The sequence below is a fragment of the Cervus elaphus genome, chromosome 5, assembly GCF_910594005.1.
Source record: "Cervus elaphus chromosome 5, mCerEla1.1, whole genome shotgun sequence".
In the NCBI taxonomy this organism is placed as follows: Eukaryota; Metazoa; Chordata; class Mammalia; order Artiodactyla; family Cervidae; genus Cervus; species Cervus elaphus.
Genome location: NC_057819.1, coordinates 22187125 through 22208922, shown reverse-complemented (window position 1 = coordinate 22208922; position 21798 = coordinate 22187125). Strand labels below are relative to the sequence as shown.

The 21798-nt window shown below is 45.3% G+C and overlaps 1 protein-coding gene across 1 annotated transcript in view; it reads right to left on the bottom strand.

Annotated features, from left to right (window-relative positions):
• Nucleotides 1-314: 314 nt before the first annotated feature.
• TMEM132B (transmembrane protein 132B) overlaps nucleotides 315-21798 on the bottom strand; it is a 383675-nt gene continuing 362191 nt past the window's right edge. Inside the window, exons 6-9 of the mRNA XM_043902095.1 lie at nucleotides 12926-13131; nucleotides 10292-10562; nucleotides 7363-7554; nucleotides 315-5991 (exon numbers count right to left, since the gene is read on the bottom strand). Coding sequence (XP_043758030.1) covers nucleotides 4843-5991; nucleotides 7363-7554; nucleotides 10292-10562; nucleotides 12926-13131 — 1818 coding nt within the window. The 3' untranslated portion in view covers nucleotides 315-4842. The remainder of the gene's footprint in view (nucleotides 5992-7362; nucleotides 7555-10291; nucleotides 10563-12925; nucleotides 13132-21798) is intronic.

Sequence of the window (21798 nt, the reverse complement as noted above, 5' to 3'; positions counted from 1 at the left end):
CATAAGTGAGTCACAGACGAATAAAGACCAAAAGGAGGAAGACAGCAGGGACCGATACACTGCCTGTCAGCACCAAATCCGACATGGTTTGACACTGGACAGGGACCTGAGAAACAGGAGTCCTCCTTCTGAGACATCCGAGAAGAGGTGTGCCCCTATTGGCAACTTTCAAGAAACATTTTCTTTAGGTTTCCATTTATTGCTGCATCAGAGGTATTATAATCTCTGGCTAAAAAGAAAAATACATATAGTCAAATCATACAGCTGCTGCAATTAAAAGAGAAAAATGTGGATAAAATAATGCAACCACTGGAGAATGTTTAAATGTTTATTTTCATGTTAAAAAGGATGAGTTACCCTGCGGTTAGAATATACCTTTATGCTGAAAAAACAAAGTCACTTTATTTCTGAAATAGTTCTGGGGAAAAAAAGGAAGAAAAAAGGAAAAAGAAATCCAAAAGTAAGGAAGAGTAAGATCAAAATGTTCTGGCAGATTCCATCCACAGTCCCAACAGAAGCCATGCCCTCTAAAGGCTGCATCTCGAATTCAGTGCATTTCGCGAGGTCGGGTTCTGATGTTTCCCACCATCAGTTTAGATATTTCTGAGTGGGACGTCTGTACATTTAAAAGCTACAGCTTTGCATGCTTTTATTTGAAAAGGTATTTATTCCAACACACCTTCCAGTGTTTCAGTATATTGCCTATATTACATACAAAAATATCTGCTACCCATATTTGAGCATAACTTTTCCACCACCCATACTGTTCCTTTACATAACAGGTGACACGCGATACATTACACATAATACAATTTTGAGGGGGAAGATGGTTGCTGGGTTTATAGACCACCTATCTTGTCATTTGCAGAGACTAGAATGGAGATCTGAGGCTGTTTTTGAGTTGATGAGAGTAGAAAGGTGATGAAGGAAGGATTCAGACAGAACCACTCTCTGTGGTCAGTGGAGTTGGAATGAGTGGTCTTCCCTGACAGAGACTTTACTGTGGTCCCAACGTCCCAACACTGGGAAGACGTTTTTCTAAAAGAGTGAGACGAGAAAGCTGATCAACATGCACAATTCCTAAAACTTAAAATTACCCCGGTACAAAATACTTCTTCCTCGGAAGTGGCAATGGGACAAAAGTTAATCCATTATTTTCTCGGCATTAATTTTTTATAAATAAAAAACTCTCTGCCTACAGTCTAAGCATGATTACAGCCTGGGAATGCAGCCTGGCCAGTGTGCAACAGGAAACCCCCAGGGGTCACTGATCCTCTCTGGGCTCACACGGAGTATTCTGAGGTCAGTACCTTGTGTGTTCTTTGGGGAAAGCTTCCGGGGAAAACTTCCAGTGTCTTTTCTTTTTGTTTTCTCTCAAATGTAACACTGCAGGCTTAAACTCCAGTGATGTTGCGTGGCAGCTGCTCCTTGATAGCTGTGTGCTGGCCTGGAGACAGTAGTTTCACATCCTCCATGGTTGTCGGTCACCTGGTCCTCACATGGCATCTGAATTGCCCCTCGTGTGATTCACGGAGCTCACAGCCCGCTGTCCCCATTAGAGGCTGCTGGTGTCTGCCTCAGGGGGAGCCTGAGCATCCCGTTTTCAAGGGAGAGAAAGGGATTCTATCTATCTCATTTATTTCAGGTTATTGACACCAATGCTTTGCATATCTCAGCCATAAAAACCTGGAAAATCCAGGCAAATGCATGCCTCCCCCCCCCCGCCCCCCCCCCCCCCCCCCAGAACCGTATTTCAAGGCTTAATAATTTACATCATTCCCCCCCATTCTAGTTTAAATATTTTGGAAGCATAGCTCCTAATTGTTTTAAATTAACCAGGTTGGAAACCAAGCAGATGTAACACATGGATTCTAGTCAGTAGGAAGTATTTAGAGCAGAAAGAGCTTCAGTGAAATTCTGTTCAGCTGAGTAGTTGTCCATGCCCAATCTGAGAACAACTGACTGTTGATTCCCACAAATAACTGAATTTCTGGCTCTTCATTATTCAGACACACACACATGGGTATAAGTATGTATGTGTGAATATAGGGAAGTGTGTGTTGTGTGGCAAAAGGGACCCTTCCCCTGAAAGCTTCCATTTGATGTTTGTTTTGAGCTGACTGAATCTCAACATAAGCCAGCACAGGTGCTTTATGAAGCCTGCATCACTCTGGGGGACGCCAGCTTACACACAGGAGGCCACTTCAGGACCACGGTCAGCTCCCAGCCCCGTTGAGAAACCAAGGGAAAGTGAAAGTCGCTCAGAGTCCGACTCTGCGACCCCGTGGACTGGAATTCTCCAAGCCAGAACACTGGAATGTATATCCTTTCATTTCTCCAGGGGATCTTCCCAACCCAGGGATCAAACCCAGGTCTCCCTCATTATAGGCATATTCTTTACCAACTGAGCACAAACCAAGGGTTCCTTCTAATTCTCCCCAGTGTGCTCTCTGCATCACATCAAGCACTCAGGCCTAACCTGTATGCTCCTGGATAAGGCTCCTCAGGACAATGGTAGGCTCCTCTTCTCCTGAATTCATCCCATGGAAACTCACTTTACCAGTGGGAGGCAGCCTGCTGTGTGTGTGAGACACTACCTGTATCAGCTGAGGTTCCTCAGTTTTAGAAACAAAACCCCTATTATGTCTGGACTGTCAAAGGGAAAGAAAATTGACACTCTCTTATAGGGGGAGCAGGACTTATATGGACAGCTCTGTTTCCACAGCATGGAATTCTAATTCCATGAATTTCTCTCTAGCCCTACACAGTTGGCTTTGAGCAACCTCCCCACCAAGTCCTTTGAAAAGCAGAAGCAGCTTCCTTTGGCTACCAGAGCAGCTCTTCCTACAAGGTGTCAGCCATCTCTCTGCAAACTCCTTTGGAAGCCAATACCTGGGTCTCCTGACTTCATTTCCCAATAAAACTGGAAGATTTGGGCAACCTTACCAGCTTCAGTTCCTAACCCCCATTTTAAACACAAGAGCAACTAAACACCAGCCCCTGGAGGTCAGGCAGTGCATCACTGGTAACTTAGGCATGGTTTATAAATGTACTGTAGTCCTGTGGGTAAGAGACACAGGGAGAATGCTATGTCTGCCATGTCACAGCTGGAGGAGGCTGGTTGTCATGTTCCCAACCATGGAACCCTAAAAGAGAACCGCTGAATCACACCCTTGTGAACAGCCCAGTCATCAGCCATCGAGAGTCAAGGAACAGTCTCAACACCTCCTGCAGGTCCTGGCCATTTTGGGTCATTAAAATTCCACTTCTCTGAGATGCAAATGGTTCAAGAAAGCTTGGAATGAGGTATACTCATCCAGTGTCTGTTTTTCCAACTATCACATCCTAATAAAATGTTGCCATAGTTTCCTAATCTGAATTTCTTGCTTTGCTTGAGACCAGGCATGCTGTTCTTTGAAAAACATTATTTATTTAAAAATTATGCAGGAATCATGCAAAATTTCTCTCTCTCTCGCTTGCCATTTTAATTTCCCAATACCTATAGTTTTTCATCACAATTGCTTCTCAAGCTTCCGGAATAGTCATTTATTTTATGAATTTTGGGGAGAAAAAAAAACCATTGCTTTTCTTGATTAATGTACACCCTGTATACGTTTTACCTCTGCCAGAGTCATGACTGGGGATATATATATATGTGTGTGTGTGTGTGTTTATATATGAGCTTTTTTTGGTGGTGGGGTGGAAATCGTTGAATGGGTAGATTTCTATGTGTTACTAAGGTGAAACATCATTCCACTTACTGTTCTAATAAAGTTTTGCTCTGGTAAAAGAAAAGTTTGGTCTGAAGGTACTTTCTATGCAATTTCCTTTCTGTGCGTATCATTTCTAGACCTTGATTTCAGTTTGGATAACAAACGGTGTTGACCACAAAGCATTAGTATCAATACAACTATTTTGAGGACTGCTTTGCCCTCGGAAATGCACTCCAAGAAGGAGGTCCTCATGACTCCTGCAAGCAGAAGATAAAAGGTTCACAGTTCATAATTTTTCTCCAAAGTTTTTAAGCATCATGTAGAAAACTGTAAAGAAGATGGCCCCCCCTCACAGTACATTAACATTTTAAGTAAAATCCCATGTCCCTATCTGAGACAACAAAGTTCAATCACAAAAAAGGAAAGACAGCATGAGGATTAGCCTCTTAGCTATTGCCCCAAGTGATGAAGTGTGGAAAACTGGAAAGACCCCGAACTTCCGCACAGACACCTAGGAAATAACAGGACGCGGCAAATCATGGGGAATAAAACTCATATGCAAATCAAACAGGTCTCAGAGAAAAGAATGAAATCTCTTGTCTTCATGTTTCAAAAAGAATTGCAGAGGTCAAAGGAACCAGGGGCGAGTGCAAAGATATATAAAAATAATGAGCAATGCTCGTAACAAATATGGGCGGCTACATTCAGCATCTTTCAGGTATGTCCAATCTCAGGCCAAGGGCAAGAAATGTCCACTGTGCTTTAAAAGGTCTAGGAGTAGAAAAATCAAACCCAAGTCTTTTCTAATTCCACACGGCTGTTTTGCCACGAGATGATTAACAATGTCTGTGGGGTCAGGTTTATTCTACTGGAACTGAGCTAGTACCAGGCAGCAGATAAAATCATTGTCTTAGAATTTTTCTAGGACCCACACGTGGCCGATTCAGAGACATTGCCTAGCTTCAAACCCAGCTGCCTTTGCTCTCTCTGATACCTGCTTAGAAAGGGATCCCGCCAGACCGCCACAAATGAAGCTCTGTTAAATCATCCCCTATTGCTGATCAGACTCACGGCTCCACCATTCAAAAAACAGAAGGCATAAAGGTGAATACAAACATGAGAAAGGAGTTCACATCTGGTCCTGCAGCCTCTCCATGTAGTCTCTGAAGCCCTGGGACTCCCCCAGCCCCATATCTGGGCAGACCCACTGGATGTTGTCATCACTGTCAAACAGGATGGAGTTGGTGTAGGGGCCGCCGTCCTCTGGGAGGATGGTGGTGTAGGAAGTAAACTTGACCCTCTTCCTCTTGGGGCCTGTGGAACTCAGAGGGTCGTTTTTCATGTCTTTCTCATAGACATAGTCAGAAGGTCTCAGCAGCTGACTATGGAAAGTCTTCTGGGAACCGCCATTCAGAAGGAAGTTCCTCTCCTCGAACTGCAGCCCCCTGTCAATCATGGTGGTGCACTCCTCCGACGGGAGGGTCACGTCCACCGGGTTCTCTAGAAGCTCCACGTCGTTCCCCAGCCAGACCCAGTCATGGGAATGGGGGATGTTGCCTTGCTCGCTCACGGCGAATCTTTTGTGTCTGTATTTCCAAGCAAATGCCACACAGTTGATCAAGAAAACCAAGATGGCCAGGCAGAAGACGCAGAGCAAGGCGTACATGCCGATCTCCAGGTCGGTGAGCCCCCTGGAGGTCACTGTGAGGTCACTAGGATTATGGGGTTCCGGTGACTTCCCTTGAGTGGGGAAGCTTGTGAAGGCATCTGGACCACTGCTCTTGAGCATCTTTTTATCTTTTCCTTCCATGGGAGACTGTGGGGTTGTGCTTTTGTTGGTACTTTCCTCATGGCCAACAGAGGCGCCATGCTGGAACCACTCCTGAACTGCTCTCTCCTGGTTTCCCTCACGATCTATGGTGTTACTGAGGTGGTCTTTATATTCCCGGTTTATGCCCTCAATATCATTGGTGCCTCCTTGGTGCTCATCAATACTGGGCTCAAATTTGACCTTGACATTCCCTTTCCCCACGGCAAGAACGCTCTTCCTCTTGGTCTTCTGACAGGGCTCACTGATCATCATTTCCAGTTTAATCAAGGGCCCTTGCCCTTCCCCCTCTGCAACCACAACCGGCCATCTGGACTGAAGGCTTGCCTGGACAGACACCACCATTTCATCCAAAGATGAGACAGTAACTGAAAAATCCTTGGGATCGTAAATGTCTAAAGGTGTCACCGAACCATCGCTGAACAAAATCCAAGAACTGACGATGGCCTCCTAAGAGAAATGAAACGAATGCATTATGTTATAATCAGGTTCCTTCAAAACTTGCAAATGTAAATATGATTTTTCTATGTAATATGATTTAAACATACAAACTAAGAATTAATTTCTATGCTTTATCATTGTGAACAGCTCTTGACTTGCCTTGAACTGGCATGAGCCATAAGCCACAGCCCTACTAATGTAAGAAACAGCCAATATGCTTTAGCAAATGCGTTAAAGTGTATTTTACAGTAAGTCCCCTACAGATGAACTTTCGAGTTGCGAGCTTTCAAAGATGCAAACGTGTGTTCGCATGTCCAGTCACCCAAGTCAGTTCCTATATCTGGCACGTATTGCCGTGTGCATGCACCCTGTACAAGCAGTGTGCTCTTGTGGCCTTCACGGCGCGGTACTGCATAGAGCACAGTGGGACGGCGTCTTTATTTCAAGTCCAGGGTGTCTGAAAGCAAGTGTGAAAGCGGCGGCAGTGACGTAGCTGGTCCTGTACAGTACGATTAAAAATGTTTTCTTTACTTTTTGTTTGTTTTTTATGTATTATTTGTGTGAAAAGTATTATAAAATGACTGCCTTACAGTACTATATAGCCAACTGTGTTAGTTGGGTACCTAGGCTAATTTTGTTAAACTTAGGAACAAACTGGACTTACGAACACACTCTCAGAATGGAATTGGTTCGTCTGTAAGGGACTTACTGTAATTTACCACATGCCAGACAACAGAATTTGACTTTGACCCTTCTAAAACCATTCTGAAAGATCAAACAGTTTATCTGAATCAAATTCAGATGCAACTAGTCAGGCGCCTGCTCAAGAGAATATTGCTTTGAACTTTCCTTATTAGGAAGTCAATGCTGACAAAGCAAAACATGCACTGGTTGGACATGCTTATGGAAGGATGCATCATAAGACTGGTTTGCTTGAAAGGCACAGTGCCCTGGTATCTTTATCAATGACATGTCAAAGTTTAAAGAGGGGGAGAGTTTGAGAGTTGGCAATCATTGTCAACAGTGGCGATTGGATGCCTATTAGCCATGCTTGTTTAAGTAGCTGAAATGAAATTTCCAAGTGTCAATAGGCACCTGCTTGGGCAAAAGTAAAAATATGGGAGCCTTTGGTCATGGTCTAGCAGGAGACTGTGTCTAAAACAGGTAAGGCTGCTCAAAAGCAAGAAGAACATATGAGAAAAATGTATCTAAGCCATTGAGTACTTTTCTCAGAGTCAGGACAGACTGGATAAGAAATAGGTAGAAGCTTCAAGAATCACCAGTCCCAGTTATGAGTGCTCTATTTATCTCCTTTACAAGATGTGACAGAGAAAGAAGAGGTCCCAACTGTCCACCGACAAAAGGACTCTGGAATCTTACCTGCTGTGGGGCTTGAAGAACATCCTGCGCAGCTGCTGTTGAGACGATGGCTCTTTTGTCCAACCTGTGAGGCTGCAGGGAGAGAGACAAGCCGGCCACCAGTTGCACACCCAGGTCCGCAATAGTGACCCGGTCATCCAGGACGGTCACGGTCTTTTCAGCCAGGATGGAGTCAGAGAGAGGCGACAGGACCTGCAGAGTCAGTGAGAAACCACAGTGTCTGCTCCTCACACCATTCAAAACTCCTGAACTGGTGTTCCCACCAAAGTGTTCTCCTAGTTTCCTGTGACATGAGTGTATGTAGCGAAATTGTGTATGTAAGCAAGTCATGAGTGTGTGTGTGCTAAGTCATGATCCTGTTCAACTACGCTCTCCAAGTGAAGGAGTTTTAAGTACAAATGTCATCTTGGCCCATTTTCTTTCCTTTGATTCATATCATGATAACAGTACTGTATTTTTTAAGCTTGATTTAATTTAGAGGCAATAACTAAAAATTGCCTACCTTGGTACTGGGCACCAAAGACTGACATTTTTCCAACAAATAATACTTAGTTGTGAAGATGGAAGAATTGCAGTAAAAGCTCTTTGAAAGGTTGGTGCTCAGCCATCTCTTCCTACTCTTACTCCTTCCAGTGAGCATTAGATGTTCACTATGGACCACTCAACCCTGGAGAAGGGCATGGCAACCCACTCCAGTATTCTTGCCTAGAGAATCCCATGGGCAGAGGAGCTTGGTGGGCTGTAGTCCATGGGGTCCCAAAGAGTCAGCCACGACTGAGTGAGTAACACACATACTCATGGACCACTCATCACCATTTTGTGGGCTGCCGTGTCATCCCTGGATAAACCAGGTGAGCAAGGTGGGAAAGAGAATCTTACTCTCCTAAGCCATTTTTCTTAATAGTCTAGCTTACAAGCAGGTGGTGGTGGTGGTTTAGCCACTGAGTCGTGTCCAACTCTTGCGACCCTATGGACTGTAGCCTGCCAGGTTCCTCTGTCCATGGGATTTCCCAGGTAAGAATACTGGAGTGGGTTGCCATTTCCTTCTCCAGGGGATCTTCCCAAGCCAGGGATTGAACGCTAGTCTCCTGCACTGGCAGGCAGATTCTTTACCACTGAGCCACCAGGGAAGCCCTTGAAATCAGGAAAGAAAGAAAGAACGTGAAGTTGCTCAGTGGCGTCCGACTCTTTGTGACCCCAGGGACTGTAGCCTACCAGGCTCCTCCATCCATGGGATTTCCCAGGTAAGAATACTGGAGTGGGTTGCCATTTCCTTCTCCAGGAGATCCTCCTGACCCAGGGATTGAACCCGGTCTCTCACACTGTAGGCAGACACTTTACCATCTGAGCTACCAGGGAAGTGTCAAATAAAGATGCATATCTACTGGGCAGAATTTCCAGACCTGTCCCCCCAAAAAGGTTCTGTCTAATCTCTCAAACCTGTGAATATGATGAGAAATCAGCCTCCCAATTATGTTATAGGATATGGCACAGTTGACCTTAAAATAGGGAGACCATACTGGGTTAGTCAGGTGGGTCTCATGGAATCACACGAGCCCTTAAAATCAGAGTGCTTTCTCCCTGACTGGTAGAAGAGAAAGTCAGATTCAAAGAGTGAGAATCTGGTGGTGGATCTGCTCCGTGAGGAGCAATGGAGGGAACTCTAGGAGCAGAGAATGACCTCTGGCTGATAGTCCACAAGGAAACAGAGTTCTCAGTCCTGCACCACGAGGAACTGCATTCTTCCAGCAACCTGAGCCAGGAAGCAAACACTTCTTCAAAGCCCCACATAAGCCCAGCCTGACCCATACTTTGATCGCAGCCTTGTGGTACCCTGAACTTGGTACCCCAAGCTCACCTGGACTCCCAACGTTCAGAACTTCATGCCGGGAGCTGTTTGATTGATCTGTTACACAGCAACAGAAGAGTGATGCAGAATGTAACACTGAGTCCAGCTTTGTCAAAAACTGACTTGGCCAACACCTAAAAATCTGACTTGAACCATGAGCAGTAATTTTTTAATTTGTTATTTAAAAATATGCTGCATTCTTTCTGCAGAATGATCCTGTCCACTGGCTAGAAAACAGTTTTACTGTTACTATAGTAAAGTGGAGAGCGGTTTTTATTATTTTTAGTGCAATACGTTTTTAAATTTTTTTTGGTCCACTGTTCAAGGTAAAACATAGCTAAATGGTTAATGCTCAAGTTGAGGAAAATGAAACTAGCTTTCACAGGTTCTACTGTCTTCTGTTAGTGACACATAAAAAGTAAAGGGTCACATTAGGGGAAAGATTGCTTAGACTGTGTGTTAAATTTAGCTTTGGTAAAAGAAATGAGATATTTTTTCTCAACTCTCTAAAAGGCAAACATTTTTCTTTGATTATTCTCCGAGGTTTTTATTTGCTACTCTAGACAATAAGATTTGAAAATGACTTTGACCCTCTTTGGGGAAAATACAATATAATTTTATTATCATTACTTTTCATTTTTCAATTGTTCTATGAACTTTTGTGAATTCTATTGTCTATTATAAAAGTATTCATTTATTTAGTTAGTAGCATGGGGTCTTAGTTGCATCACGTGGGATGTTGGTGTACACGGACTCTCTAGTTGTGGCTAGCGGACTCTGGAGCCCACAGGCTTAATTGATTCAATTTTACTGGAATTCCAGTTCCCTGACCAGGGATCGAATTCATGTTTCTTGAATTGCAAGGTGGATTCTTAACCACTGGACTATCTGGGAAGTTTCTTAAAAAAAAAATGTAAAACAAAATTTAATTTGAGTTTGAACTGTTAGAATTGATGAACCCTCTATCACTGCCCATAAATCTTTGATGCATGCGTACACACGCTGTCCTCCAGCATCCGCCTGGACACTTATCAACACAGACCAGGGTTGCGGGAGGTGGCCAGGGCTGGGTGCCTGTACCTGCACAGTGGTGATGCCCGGCTCCCGGCCCACCAGGGTCCTGCCATCCTGTATCTGAGCAATTCTCGGCTCTTCCACCTTCATGAAATCCATCACGAGGTCGGTGATGTCAAATTGCCAGTCAGGGCCCAGCATGTAGCTCAGCTGGCCCGAGTCGGGGGACTCGGCCACGAACTGGGTGAGGACGCGCACGAGGGCGTGCTGGTATTGCAGGGAGCACCCTCTCCCCTTCTTCTCCTCATCCTCCTCGTCTTCACTGTCTCGGGTAGGCCTGGGACACACACACACAGCAGAGCCAACGTCATCCTGAGGAAGAAGGGTCTCCCCTACCTCCTTGTCCAGATTCCCTGTGACTGTGATGCTTGGTGTGAACTGGATTTTCTTCCTGCCAGGGTTGCCTACCAGCGGTCACCCACCATCTGCTGCTTCTTTCACTCCCCGGACCCTGTGCGGTGGTCACTGAGCGTCACATGTGCTGCCACAGGCTCGGGACACAGGAGCCCAGCACGGCCCCGCCTCCCCCGCCCAGCGCTGGGGGGACCAGCACTGCCCAGGCAGAGATGGCACCTTTGTCCTATGTCCTGGAAATCTGCAATTTCCTCATGACCCCCTGTGCAGGGATGATGCAGAAGGTGGGCTGCAGGAGGGAACGTGAGGTCTGGGATCATAAGAGCCCTGTGTCGCCAGTGGCCACTCCCCCCTGTTGGCCTTGAGTGAGTGGTCAACCCCTACCCAGGCCTGGGCACCTCCCTTGCGGGTGGAGATGAGAATGATGCCCCTGACATCCTGCAGATGAGCATGAGCTATAAGCCAGGTGTGATGACACCCAAGGTGGGCCCCTGTGAACCGTCACCTGGATAAGGGCCCTTTGATCTCGCAGAACCAGCTTTCTCTGAGCTCAGAGCCCTAAAGTGACCAGAGTATGCCTCCTATCTCCCACCCACCTGACCTAAGTGACTGCAGACCTGCAGAGCTGCTAAAACAACTGAAACACATCTGACACCTGCATCCTGACTTCTCCTCCTTCCTCAGCACCCCGGCCCTTCCGCCTGTCCTGACACAAGTTCTCCTCCACTTGCCTGCCCATGACCTGCCCTGAGAAACCCTCTCTGACTTGGCCATTCCATAAACTTCCCCTTGAGATGAACCTGTCAAGCGTCCCTCATGAGAGGACCTGGTTTGGTGGCTGCTGACTGGTCTGTGGCGCCCTCAGTGGACAGGGTCTGTGTCAGGGGAGAGAGGGGCAGAGACTCACATGTCCCGAGTTAGACTATGTGCCGGGTCCTGCCTTACATGCTCCTGTAAAGTGAATAAATGCTATCTTCAGAATTCTGACTGCTGCAGGGTGTATCATTTCACTGAATTCTTGGAACAACTCTATTCAGTCACTCTATTGTCATCTCCAACTTGCAGATGAAGAAACAGGAAGAGAGAAGTTAAGTAACTTGTCCAAGGTCTCACAGCTATACCTGGGAAAGTGAAAGGTTGCTCAGTCATGTATGACTCTTTGCAACCCCATGGGCTGTAGCCTGCCAGGGTCCTCTGTCCATGGAGCTCTCCAGGCAAGAATACTGCAGTGGGTAGCCATTCCCTTCTCCAGGGGATCTTCCCAACCCAGGGATTGAGCCCAAGTCCTCCACATTACAGGCGGATTCTTTACCATCTGAGCCACCAGAGAAACCCCAAATGTGGAAAAGCCAGGGTGAAAACTTAGTGGCCTTATTCCAGAGTTCACAGCTTAGCCACTGCACTGTGCTCCACCAAGGATGGTTGACATTTACAAGCAGAAAGCTGAGAATGGATAATGCAGGAAAGAACACTAGGGCAATGGGGAATAGAGCTATTCCCTAAATGCCAGGCCTTGTGCTGTACGCTTCTTATGTGCTGCATCATTTTATTGAATCCTAGCAACTATTCTATGAGGTAGATAATATGACAGTAAACCCACTATATACGAATGAGTTCCGTTCCAAGAGTGCCTTTGTTTAAGTTCGTTTGTAAGTCTAACTATGTTAGCCTAGGTACCAAACTGACACAATGGGCTATAGAGTAGCTTACTGTAATCGGTTTATAACACTTTTCATGCAAATAATTCATAAAAACAAACACAGAAAATAAAGAAAATATTTTTAATCTTACAGCATAGGACCTTGAAAAGTACAATAGTACTATACAACAGCTGGTACTCCTTAACAATATCAGCTACATCACCACTGCTTTTATGTTTACTTCCGGACCTCCTGGGCTTGAAACAAAGGCCCTGTACTACTGTACTCTATACAGTAACAAAAGCTCAGCCACCTGTAGAAGGTGTGCCCATGTGACAACACGTGCCAGACACGTGAACTAGTTTACGGGACTGGACTATGCGAATGTGCATTGGCATCTTTGAAAGTTCACAACACAAGTGTTCGTATGTAGGGAACTTACTATATTATTCCTATTATAATTTTCTCCTTTCAGAATAAGGACCCAAGTCAGATCTGTCTTAACTCTGTTCCTGTTACTACCCACTTTAGATGCAGTTTTGCTGGAGCCTGGGTCCCTGAGGACGATTTGCCTCAGATCCAAGCCCTAGGAGCCTCAGACCCACAGCCCCCTCTGAGGGTCAGCCCCTCACCCTGAGTTCCTCACCTTCGATTGGAGGCCACCGGGATCCTCCATCCTTTGATCTGACTCAGCTCCGTGTCGGAGATCTCAACCTGCAGGGGGAGTCTGGGCACCCAGACCGTGACCTCTAACTGGGAGGTGAAGTGCTGGTGGGTGAAGTTCACGATCGTGTCCACTTTGCTCTTCATCTCCTTCCCATTCACAAAAATCGAATCACAGCCGTTGGAGACCTTGGGGGAGGGGACAGGGCCGCCAGATGCAGCAGCAGAAAAAGTTCATGTGAGACCTGACAGTAAAAGTTCATGAACCGCAACAGCTCTGATCTATGAGGCCCCAAGACAACCAGGAGAACGTGGCTTGAACAAAAGGTAATTTGTAGGCACTAATTGGTGACAATACTGATAGACTCCAGGAAAACCACTCTGTATTACAAACTACTGACAAGTAAAACCATAAACATAATTTAACGGAGTTCCATAACCTTTGTTGCCTTTTCTGTGTGTTTTTTTCCTTTTCCTCACCTCCTTTATGTACTCAAACCACCACTAATCAAACCCCAGGTGCAGCATATTTCACTAGTGCGCCGTATCTGAAGATGTTTAAAAGGTATCCATATGTTACTAAAACAACACTTCATTTGAGCTGTAAAGGGGATTTTTTTTTTTTTCCTGAAAAAACCAAGAAAGCTTTGCACTAGACTAAGACCGTTGTAGAAATACACTCATGAAATGCATCAGTAACGTGGATACAATCTTTTGCCCCATTACATTTTGCATTAATTTTACGGGATGGAGATGAGGATGTGGCATTCTGCTATGGACTTCTGACTCAGCACTCGGGGCAGGCACCCTTTTAACATGATGCCTTCGCAGGTTAGGTATCAGACAATGTAAGCCCCCGCGGCACTTCACATCTTCCAGAGAAGCAAGGAAATGTTGATGGCTTTCTCTCTTAGACCATCAGAAGAATGAATGTCTTTTATGTATCTGGATGGGGAGGGGGAGGAGATCACTTTATGGGCAGAAGACACAAAAGCAACAATCAGTTTAGCACAGAATCACAAAACTGCCAGGGGTCTGCAACCTCCTTTTTACAGATGAAGAACCTGAGGCCAGCCACGTGATGTGTCACTGGCTTAAGGTCACACACTACTTTTTGGGATACTGGCCTGCTGGCAGTGGTCCCCAGCTCACCTGGAGTGCCACCAAGAAGCCTGTTTCCCAAGCCACAAAAGAAGACTCACTCAAGACCTTCTCTTCCTCACCTGAATCGGTATCTGCGACCCAGCCTCCCTTCCCACCCCAGGTGCACACGTCCAACTGCTTCCTCCATGTGACCAGGTGAACGGCCCAGAGCAATGCCAGCAGTGTCAAGGTGCAAACTCTAAGAGCAAACCTCCACGTTGTTTGGGAGGTATTATCACCACCTGTCCTGTCCCCCTAGAAAAAGGATATGAATGTGTATTTGCTTCCACGAGAAGGAAAAGATGAGCTTGGTTCACTGTAGGGTGAAATCAAAGACTGAGGAGAAAATAACTAAAATGATGCTTACATCCTTACATCAGAATCTCAGACAGAGGCCCCTGTCATTGCTACCGCACCATGTCACCACATCTCTGGGAATCTTTAAGCAGAATTAAGCAAGGCCAGTAATAGGAAGGTGGGATGAAACCACAGTGACACGAACCTGACAAGCCTGGGTTACAAAGCAGTGAACAGGGGTACTGATGGGTAACTACGCATCAGGCTGAGTTCATTCGGGGAGTGCTTTCCCACCCTGTCAGAGTTTAGCCCTCCAGAGTCCCCTGACCTCCAGGCTCCACTACTCTGAGCAGCAAAAATTCTGCCCCCAGATGGCAGTGGAAAGTGGCAGCTAATGCGTCTCTCCCCCTGAAATTCCAGTGGGAGTTGAAAAAGATATTTCTATCACTTTTCAAAGTGTAAAAGAAGCCACTTTGCCTCTCTCTCTCTCTTTGTCTGCTTTACTTCCTAAAGGAGAGAAGAAAAATGATGAACCAAGCAAATCAGCTGTCTTTTAAGGCATGTTTGAGGGACATAAATCTGTATTGTTGTGCCCAGGATTGTAATGTGAGCAACCAGAGTAAGATTTTCAACTAAAGCAGACAAACAAGTGGAGAGCCGTGTTTTTATTTTAAAATCCTATGAGGCTGACACAATGCCGAGCCAACTGCCCTTCCATGGGAGGCAGATCTGTTCTAGAGAAACTTCTGCCTTCCCTCCAGAGCACTGCAGTGGGAGACATGCGATAAGACCCCTAAACATCCCTGGACTCAGTGGCAGTAGCAGACCTATCTTAAGAGAACAAGGTTCCTCACTGACAAGAACGCTGCGATGGATGCGTTAGGGTTCTGCCCTCACCTTCTCCCAGCTCAAGTGGGCCTCACCCATTGCTAGAACTTTCCCCAACCTACCTCCCTCCAGTACAGACCTCAACTCTCCTGAATCTGCAGGATTATTATAACCTATGTGAGATGCACATATGTGTGTGTGTTTCCTCTAGAAGGAATGGTTTAGTATTTGTTAATTCAGTGTTTGCAGGGACTTTATAGGACATAACTAGTGTAACTAACGAGAAATGACTGCAGTAGGGATCTCTTATGGGTATAGGAACTCACTGCCTGTGAGGTTCTTCCTCTTCTCCGGAAGCATTAATATCCACAATAATTGCGTGTGGCGGGCATCATGACCCTCATTGCACGGAGACTGAATCCAGTGTCGAGAAAGGGAACATCACTTCCCAGGGTTTTACCTATGTGTGTAACGATGCCAGCCAGCCCCCAGGACTACTGATACCAGGCTGGGTGCTCTCTTCCTCTGCCTGCTCATGCCAGTCCCCTCTAGAGACTTCCCTCGCTACACAGGACAAAGTCCAAAATCTTGATTACAGCTTACAAGACCTAGGGTCATGGTACTTACTTACAAGACCTAGGGACAAGCCAACTTCTCCAAGCTCCCTTTGCACTCCTCTCCCCGGCCCCTGCACAGGCTCTTCCCTCATGGGTCATGGGTCTTCTCTCCCTGGAGCTCTCCTGAGCTTATCCCCAACTGAACACCTTGCCACCATCTTCCCATGACTGAATGACTGAGATCTGTTTGTCATTCATGTCTGAAGCAGATATAACTGGTTGTCTTGGGCCACCCAGTCACACACCAGCACCCCTGCCCCATCACACACACACACACACCCCTTCCTCTTTTCTGTCCAGCCATTCATAAGAACAGGGCTTCCTTGGTGGCTCAGTGGTAAAGAACCCACCTGAGAAAGCAGGAGACACAACAGGAGATGTGGGTTCGATCCCGGGTCAGGAAGATCCCCTGGGAAAGGAAATGGCAACCCACTCCAGTGTTCTTGCCTGAAAAACCCCACAACAGAGGAGCCCGGCAAGTTACAGCCCGTGGGGTCACAAAGAGTTGGACACGACTGCGCGATTGAGTACCACACTATGTTAGTTACTCTGGATTGCTCTGTGCTGTATTTTATAATCTGCTTTTCAATATTTATCACTCTCTGAATGCTCCTGGTTACTTTTTACTTGTTTCTTATCTCTGTTCTCCACCTGAAAGTAACCTGCTTGAGGCCATGGACCTGTCTCTTCTCATCTACAGTGTCTCTACTTCTAGCACAGAGATGACATATAGAAAGTGTTCAATAACTAGATGTTCAATGTGACTATATCACCAGTTTCCTCTGGGTCCCATTCATTCCTCTGCTCCATGAGTAGCCTGAATCTGGATAAGAAGGGGTATGAGGTGATGTACACCAGGTTATCACATTAAGGATATCATGAGAGGAGGCAGACAGGTAGAGGAAACCTAGTCCAAATGCTAAGGAAGTTGAGGTAAAAAATCTGATAAATATGGATTTCCAGGGATGAATTTGGCCTTTGGGCTAGCAACTGAAATAGAGAGATCTCTGAGTCATGTCACATCATAGAGGCATGTGTGTTGGGGAAGCAGACAGACAGACAGTGCAAGGTAAAGATCAGAGTCAGGTTCCTACCACTCATCGTAAAGATACCTTCAGGGCCCTCTGAGGCCCTGAAGCAACACCAAATGCTGTGTATTCTAATGTAAGAAGAGCTGAGGACGGGAATGTGAAGACTGAAAACGACGGTTCGTGTCATGTTAATCTGCGAGCATGGGCCAGATGACTTGCCAATGTCATCGTAGGAAGGCTGCCTCTAGAGGTTCATTGTTCTACTGTCAAATTACACTCCTGCAGTTACAGTACTTTAGAGTAATAGGGGCAAACAGGGGTCTCCTAGTGTAAATAGTTTTCCTTTGGGGATCTTGTAAAATACACCACTGGCTTTGTTTTCTATTTAGAAAAGAAGCAAGAATTGAGTCTGTATCAGCACCCTCCCTCTGAGTCTGCCACACTATTGACGTATCTGTGTCTACACCATAGAGGCTTTATAAGGCTTCTCTCCTGACCTCTCCCCCCACCTGGAGAAATGAGTTAGAAAGAAAAAAAGTCACACAGTCAAGAGTAATGGCTGCAGTCTACCTCCTCAACAACTTGGCAAGAGCAGTTTAAGAAGTGTAAATGGTGTTTGTTTAAGCTGAATAAAATAAAGGGTGCCTTCTGCAGTGCTGTTCATAATGAAAATAAAAATATTCTGTATGAAATGCCTAGTTCAATAAATAACAGTGCACACAAATGAAACACCAGGAATCATAAAATAAATTTAAATAAAATTTAAGGAAAGGGAAATATAATCAGGAAATAATATTTAGTGAAAAATGATGGAGTTAAAATTATATGGACACACTCATTCTAATTTTATAAATATATGTTATGTGTGTTTGTGCATTACTGAAGAATAAAAAGATCTGAGTAATGGGGGGAAAGCTATATAATCAAAGAGTATGTTTCTCACAAATCATAATAAATGCTGAATTCCATATGAAGATAGGCAAAAATGAAGCATGTAAAGAAAAAAAAACATCTTTCAATTCAATTGTCAAATCAAACATTTTGTATTTATTACCAAGTTGAGCAAGTGCATTATGTCTGAGGAGCAGCGGGTACTCAAAAAATATTTAGTTGACCTTGAGGGTTTATATCTCTAAGAAATACAAAAAAAGAAAACCAATAGCTCTCACGTATTGAGTGCTTACTAGCATTATGCATTTTTTAAAGCACTTTACATAGGATGATAGCCATTGATTCCTCTGAATACCCTGTTCAATAAGTGTTATGTCCCTATATTATCGATGGGGAAAGTAAGGCCCAGGACAGGCAGCTCCTGCAGGGATCACAGCTGGTGACAGGGCAGAGGTCCTCTGAATGGGGGCAGAGGGCTCCTCACGTTGTGTGTTACCCTCTTCATACAGCCCACAGAAGGAGGACCTGATTGGGAAAGACAAGACCCAAATACACACACTGGGACTTTTTTATGACCCTCACCGAGGTATAATTTAAGTTCAATGCATAGCATCCATCTGGAGGGCACAGCTGGATGAGCTGGGTGGTGTGTGCACCATGAAACCACTGCCACACTCAGACACAGAATACTTCCACCATCCCAAAAGATCCCTGGTGCCCCTTTTGGGCCCATCACTGCCTTCACGCTGGCCCCAAGCCACCAGTGATGTGTCATTAAGCAGGAGGTATGGATTAGTTCAGACTAGCTTGATAGTGCTCAAGTCCAGGGTGAGGGAGCTGGAAGCAGCAGCTTGGTGCCTCAGACTGAAGGCCAGCAACCTGGCTCCTCATCCAACTCTTCCCCTCATGACACTGAACAAGTCACTCTCCCTCTCCAGGCTCAGATGCCCCATTGGTAAACCCAAGGGTACCTGAAGTTTCCAGCTCTAACACCCTCCCATCCCATCAATGAAGGATGGAAAGAGCAAGCTTGGAGTCCCGGTGTAGTGTGACATAGCTTTTCTCTGTCACAGACCCCTCATCTGTAAAACAAGGATAAATCATTCATTCGTTTGATAAATATGTATTTAATGTCAGTGAAGACCCAGGAACTGTCCTAGGTGCTGAGGATAGAGTGATAAACAATACAGTCCCTACTCTCATGGAGCTGACCGTCCAGTGGAGGAGACAGACAAACTTGACACACATAGATATAAATGCAATACTAGAGATCTCTTCAAGAAAATTGGAGATACCAAGGGAACATTTGGTGCAAAGATGGGCACAATAAAGGACAGAAAAAGCAAGGACCTAACAGAAGTGGAAGAGATTAAGACGAGGTGTCAAGAATTACAGAAGAACTGTACAGTAAAGGTATTAATGATCCAGATAACCACGATGGTGTGGTCACTCACCTAGAGCCAGACATCCTGGAGACTGAAGTCAAGTGGACCTTAGGAAGCATTACTATGAGCAAAGCTAGTGGAGGTGATGGGATTCCAGCTATTTCAAATCCTAAAAGATGATGCTCTTAAAGTGCTGCACTCACTATGCCAGCAAATTTGAAAAACTCAGCAGTGTCCAGAGGACTGGAAAAGGTTAGTTTTCACTCCAATCCCCAAAAAAGGTAATGCCAAAGAATGTTCAAACCATCATACAATTGCACTCTTTTCCCATGCTAGCAAGATTATACTCAAAATCAGATAGCAAGATGGGCTTACAAGGAAAATCGAACAAGGTAAGAAAGCAGTGATGACAGGACTTCCTGGCGGTCCAAGGGCTAACACTCATTGCCTGCAAGGCAGGGGGCCTGGGTTTGATCCCTGGACAGGGAACTAGATACGACATGCCACAACTAAAGGTTCTGCATGCTGCAATGAAGATCGAAGATCCAATATCCACAGCTAAGACCTGGCACAGCCAAATAAATAACTAAATAAACATAAATATTAAAAAAAGAAAAACAGTGAGAGAGCCCAGTTAGAATTTTCTGTTCTGTTCCATCCCATCCCATTCTACTTCACTCCACTTTGCTCTGTGCCATTTCATTCCAGTCCATTCTATTCCTTCACTTTTTACAAAATGCTGGTGAGAGCCCATAAAAATTGGCCCTTAATCTGAAAAAATCCTGCACTTGGGCATTGTGGGAAAGTGATCCTCTACCCATTTTACAGATGAGGAGACTAAATCTCAGTTAGGTCATCTAGCCAGTAATGGAGGGCCAGGGTCCCAAGTGACATGTTCTGACCTGACGCTGTCCTTTTCTTTTGGTCAAATAGTTGCTATAGTAACCACTGATTCCCTCGCTATATTCAGTTCATTCTTAGGTTTCACTTAAAGAATTACTTAAAGAATCAAGAATAAGGAGCCTGGTTTATCCTCTGCTTAATAAAAATCAAGGACAAAATCATGTCAGCAACATTCCAGTTTCAGCTGAGAGATGTAGTCAGCTGAAAAGAGCACTTTTCCCACCCTTACCAAACTGCAAATTAAAAACTTTCCTTGGCGGTTGGTGGTTAAAACTGTGCCTTCCAATGCAGGTGGTACGGGTTCCATCTCTGGTCAAGGAGCTAAGACTACATGCCTCTGGGCTGAAAAACTAGAACATAAAACAGAAACAGTATTGCAGCAAATTCAATAAAGACTTTAAAAATGGTCCACATCAAAAAAAAATCTTATAAAAAATAAAAACTTTTCTCAAACACATCAGAGAACTGCTAATGCAGGGCTACAAACTAACCTGGAATCTAGAGAAAGACACATGCACACAGGGAGAAAGAGAAATAAAGTGTTTGCTTCCCCAGGGCAGACTCTGCTAGATGCCATATAAGCTAGAAAAAAGAATCCAAGTGACAAATTGTACTGACTTAAGAAAGGCCCGGTAGGGGCTCATGTGAGAGGGTTGAGCTTTTATAGCCTGTGAATACACGGGAGCTTGTTCCCACTGGCTTGCTCTGTGAATTCCACCAGCTGCTTACGGAAAAGCCAGCAGTGGCCCCGGGGCAACTCTTGCCGTCTTTGGCTCAGGAGGGGAACCCCTGATACACACTCCCATTTCCTGTTTCCTCTACAAGGCAAAAGTCTTAGCCTTCAGGCCAAAGTGTAATCAAGACTGCCATTCAGAGCCCTTAGGGGATTCTGTTGTAGCTAGAGTAATCAGTTTGAGTTAAATTTAAGCTGCTTTACTAAAAAGAGGCCTGCATCATGACTCTTGCAAAAAGCTATGTGCTTGTGACGACTAAGTCACCTCATTAAAGTTTATCCAATAAGATTTACTCAATAAGATGCTTTAGAACAGGGAATTCCCTCGCAGTCCAGTGGTTGGAACTTCATGCTTTCATTGCTGAGGGCCCAGGTTCAATCCCTGGTTGGGGAACTTCATGCTCCGGCTTAGTTTTTTCCAACTCTTTGTGACTCCATGGACTGTAGCCCACCGGGCTCCTCTGTCCATGGAAATTGCCAGGGAAGAATACTGGAGTGGGTTGCCCTTTCCTCCTCGAGGAGATCTTCCCGACCCAGGGACCAAATCTGTCCTGTCTCCTGCATCGGCAGGTGGGTTCTTAACCACTGGTGCCACCTAGGAGCTAAGATCCCACAGTGCAACCATTAAAAAAAAAAAGAAAAGGACAAGACAAACTTTTTTTTCAGAAAGAAGAAAGCTCTAGGATGGGGTTCGCAACTGTTGGGATCTAATGCCTGATGATCTAAGGTGGAGCTGATGAAGTGATAATAGAAATAAAGTGCACAATAAACATAATGTGCTTGAATCACCCTGAAACCATCTCTCCCCACCCCCTCAGTTCAGCTCAGTTCAGTCGCTCAGTCGTGTCCGACTCTTTGCGACCCCATGGACTGCAGCACACCAGGCCTCCCTGTCCATCACCAACTCCCGGAGTTTACTCAAACTCATGTCCACTGAGTCGGTGATGCCATCCAACCATCTCATCCTCTGTCATTTCTTTCTCCTCCCACCTTCAATCTTTCCCCCACCCCCTAGTTTGTGGAAAAAC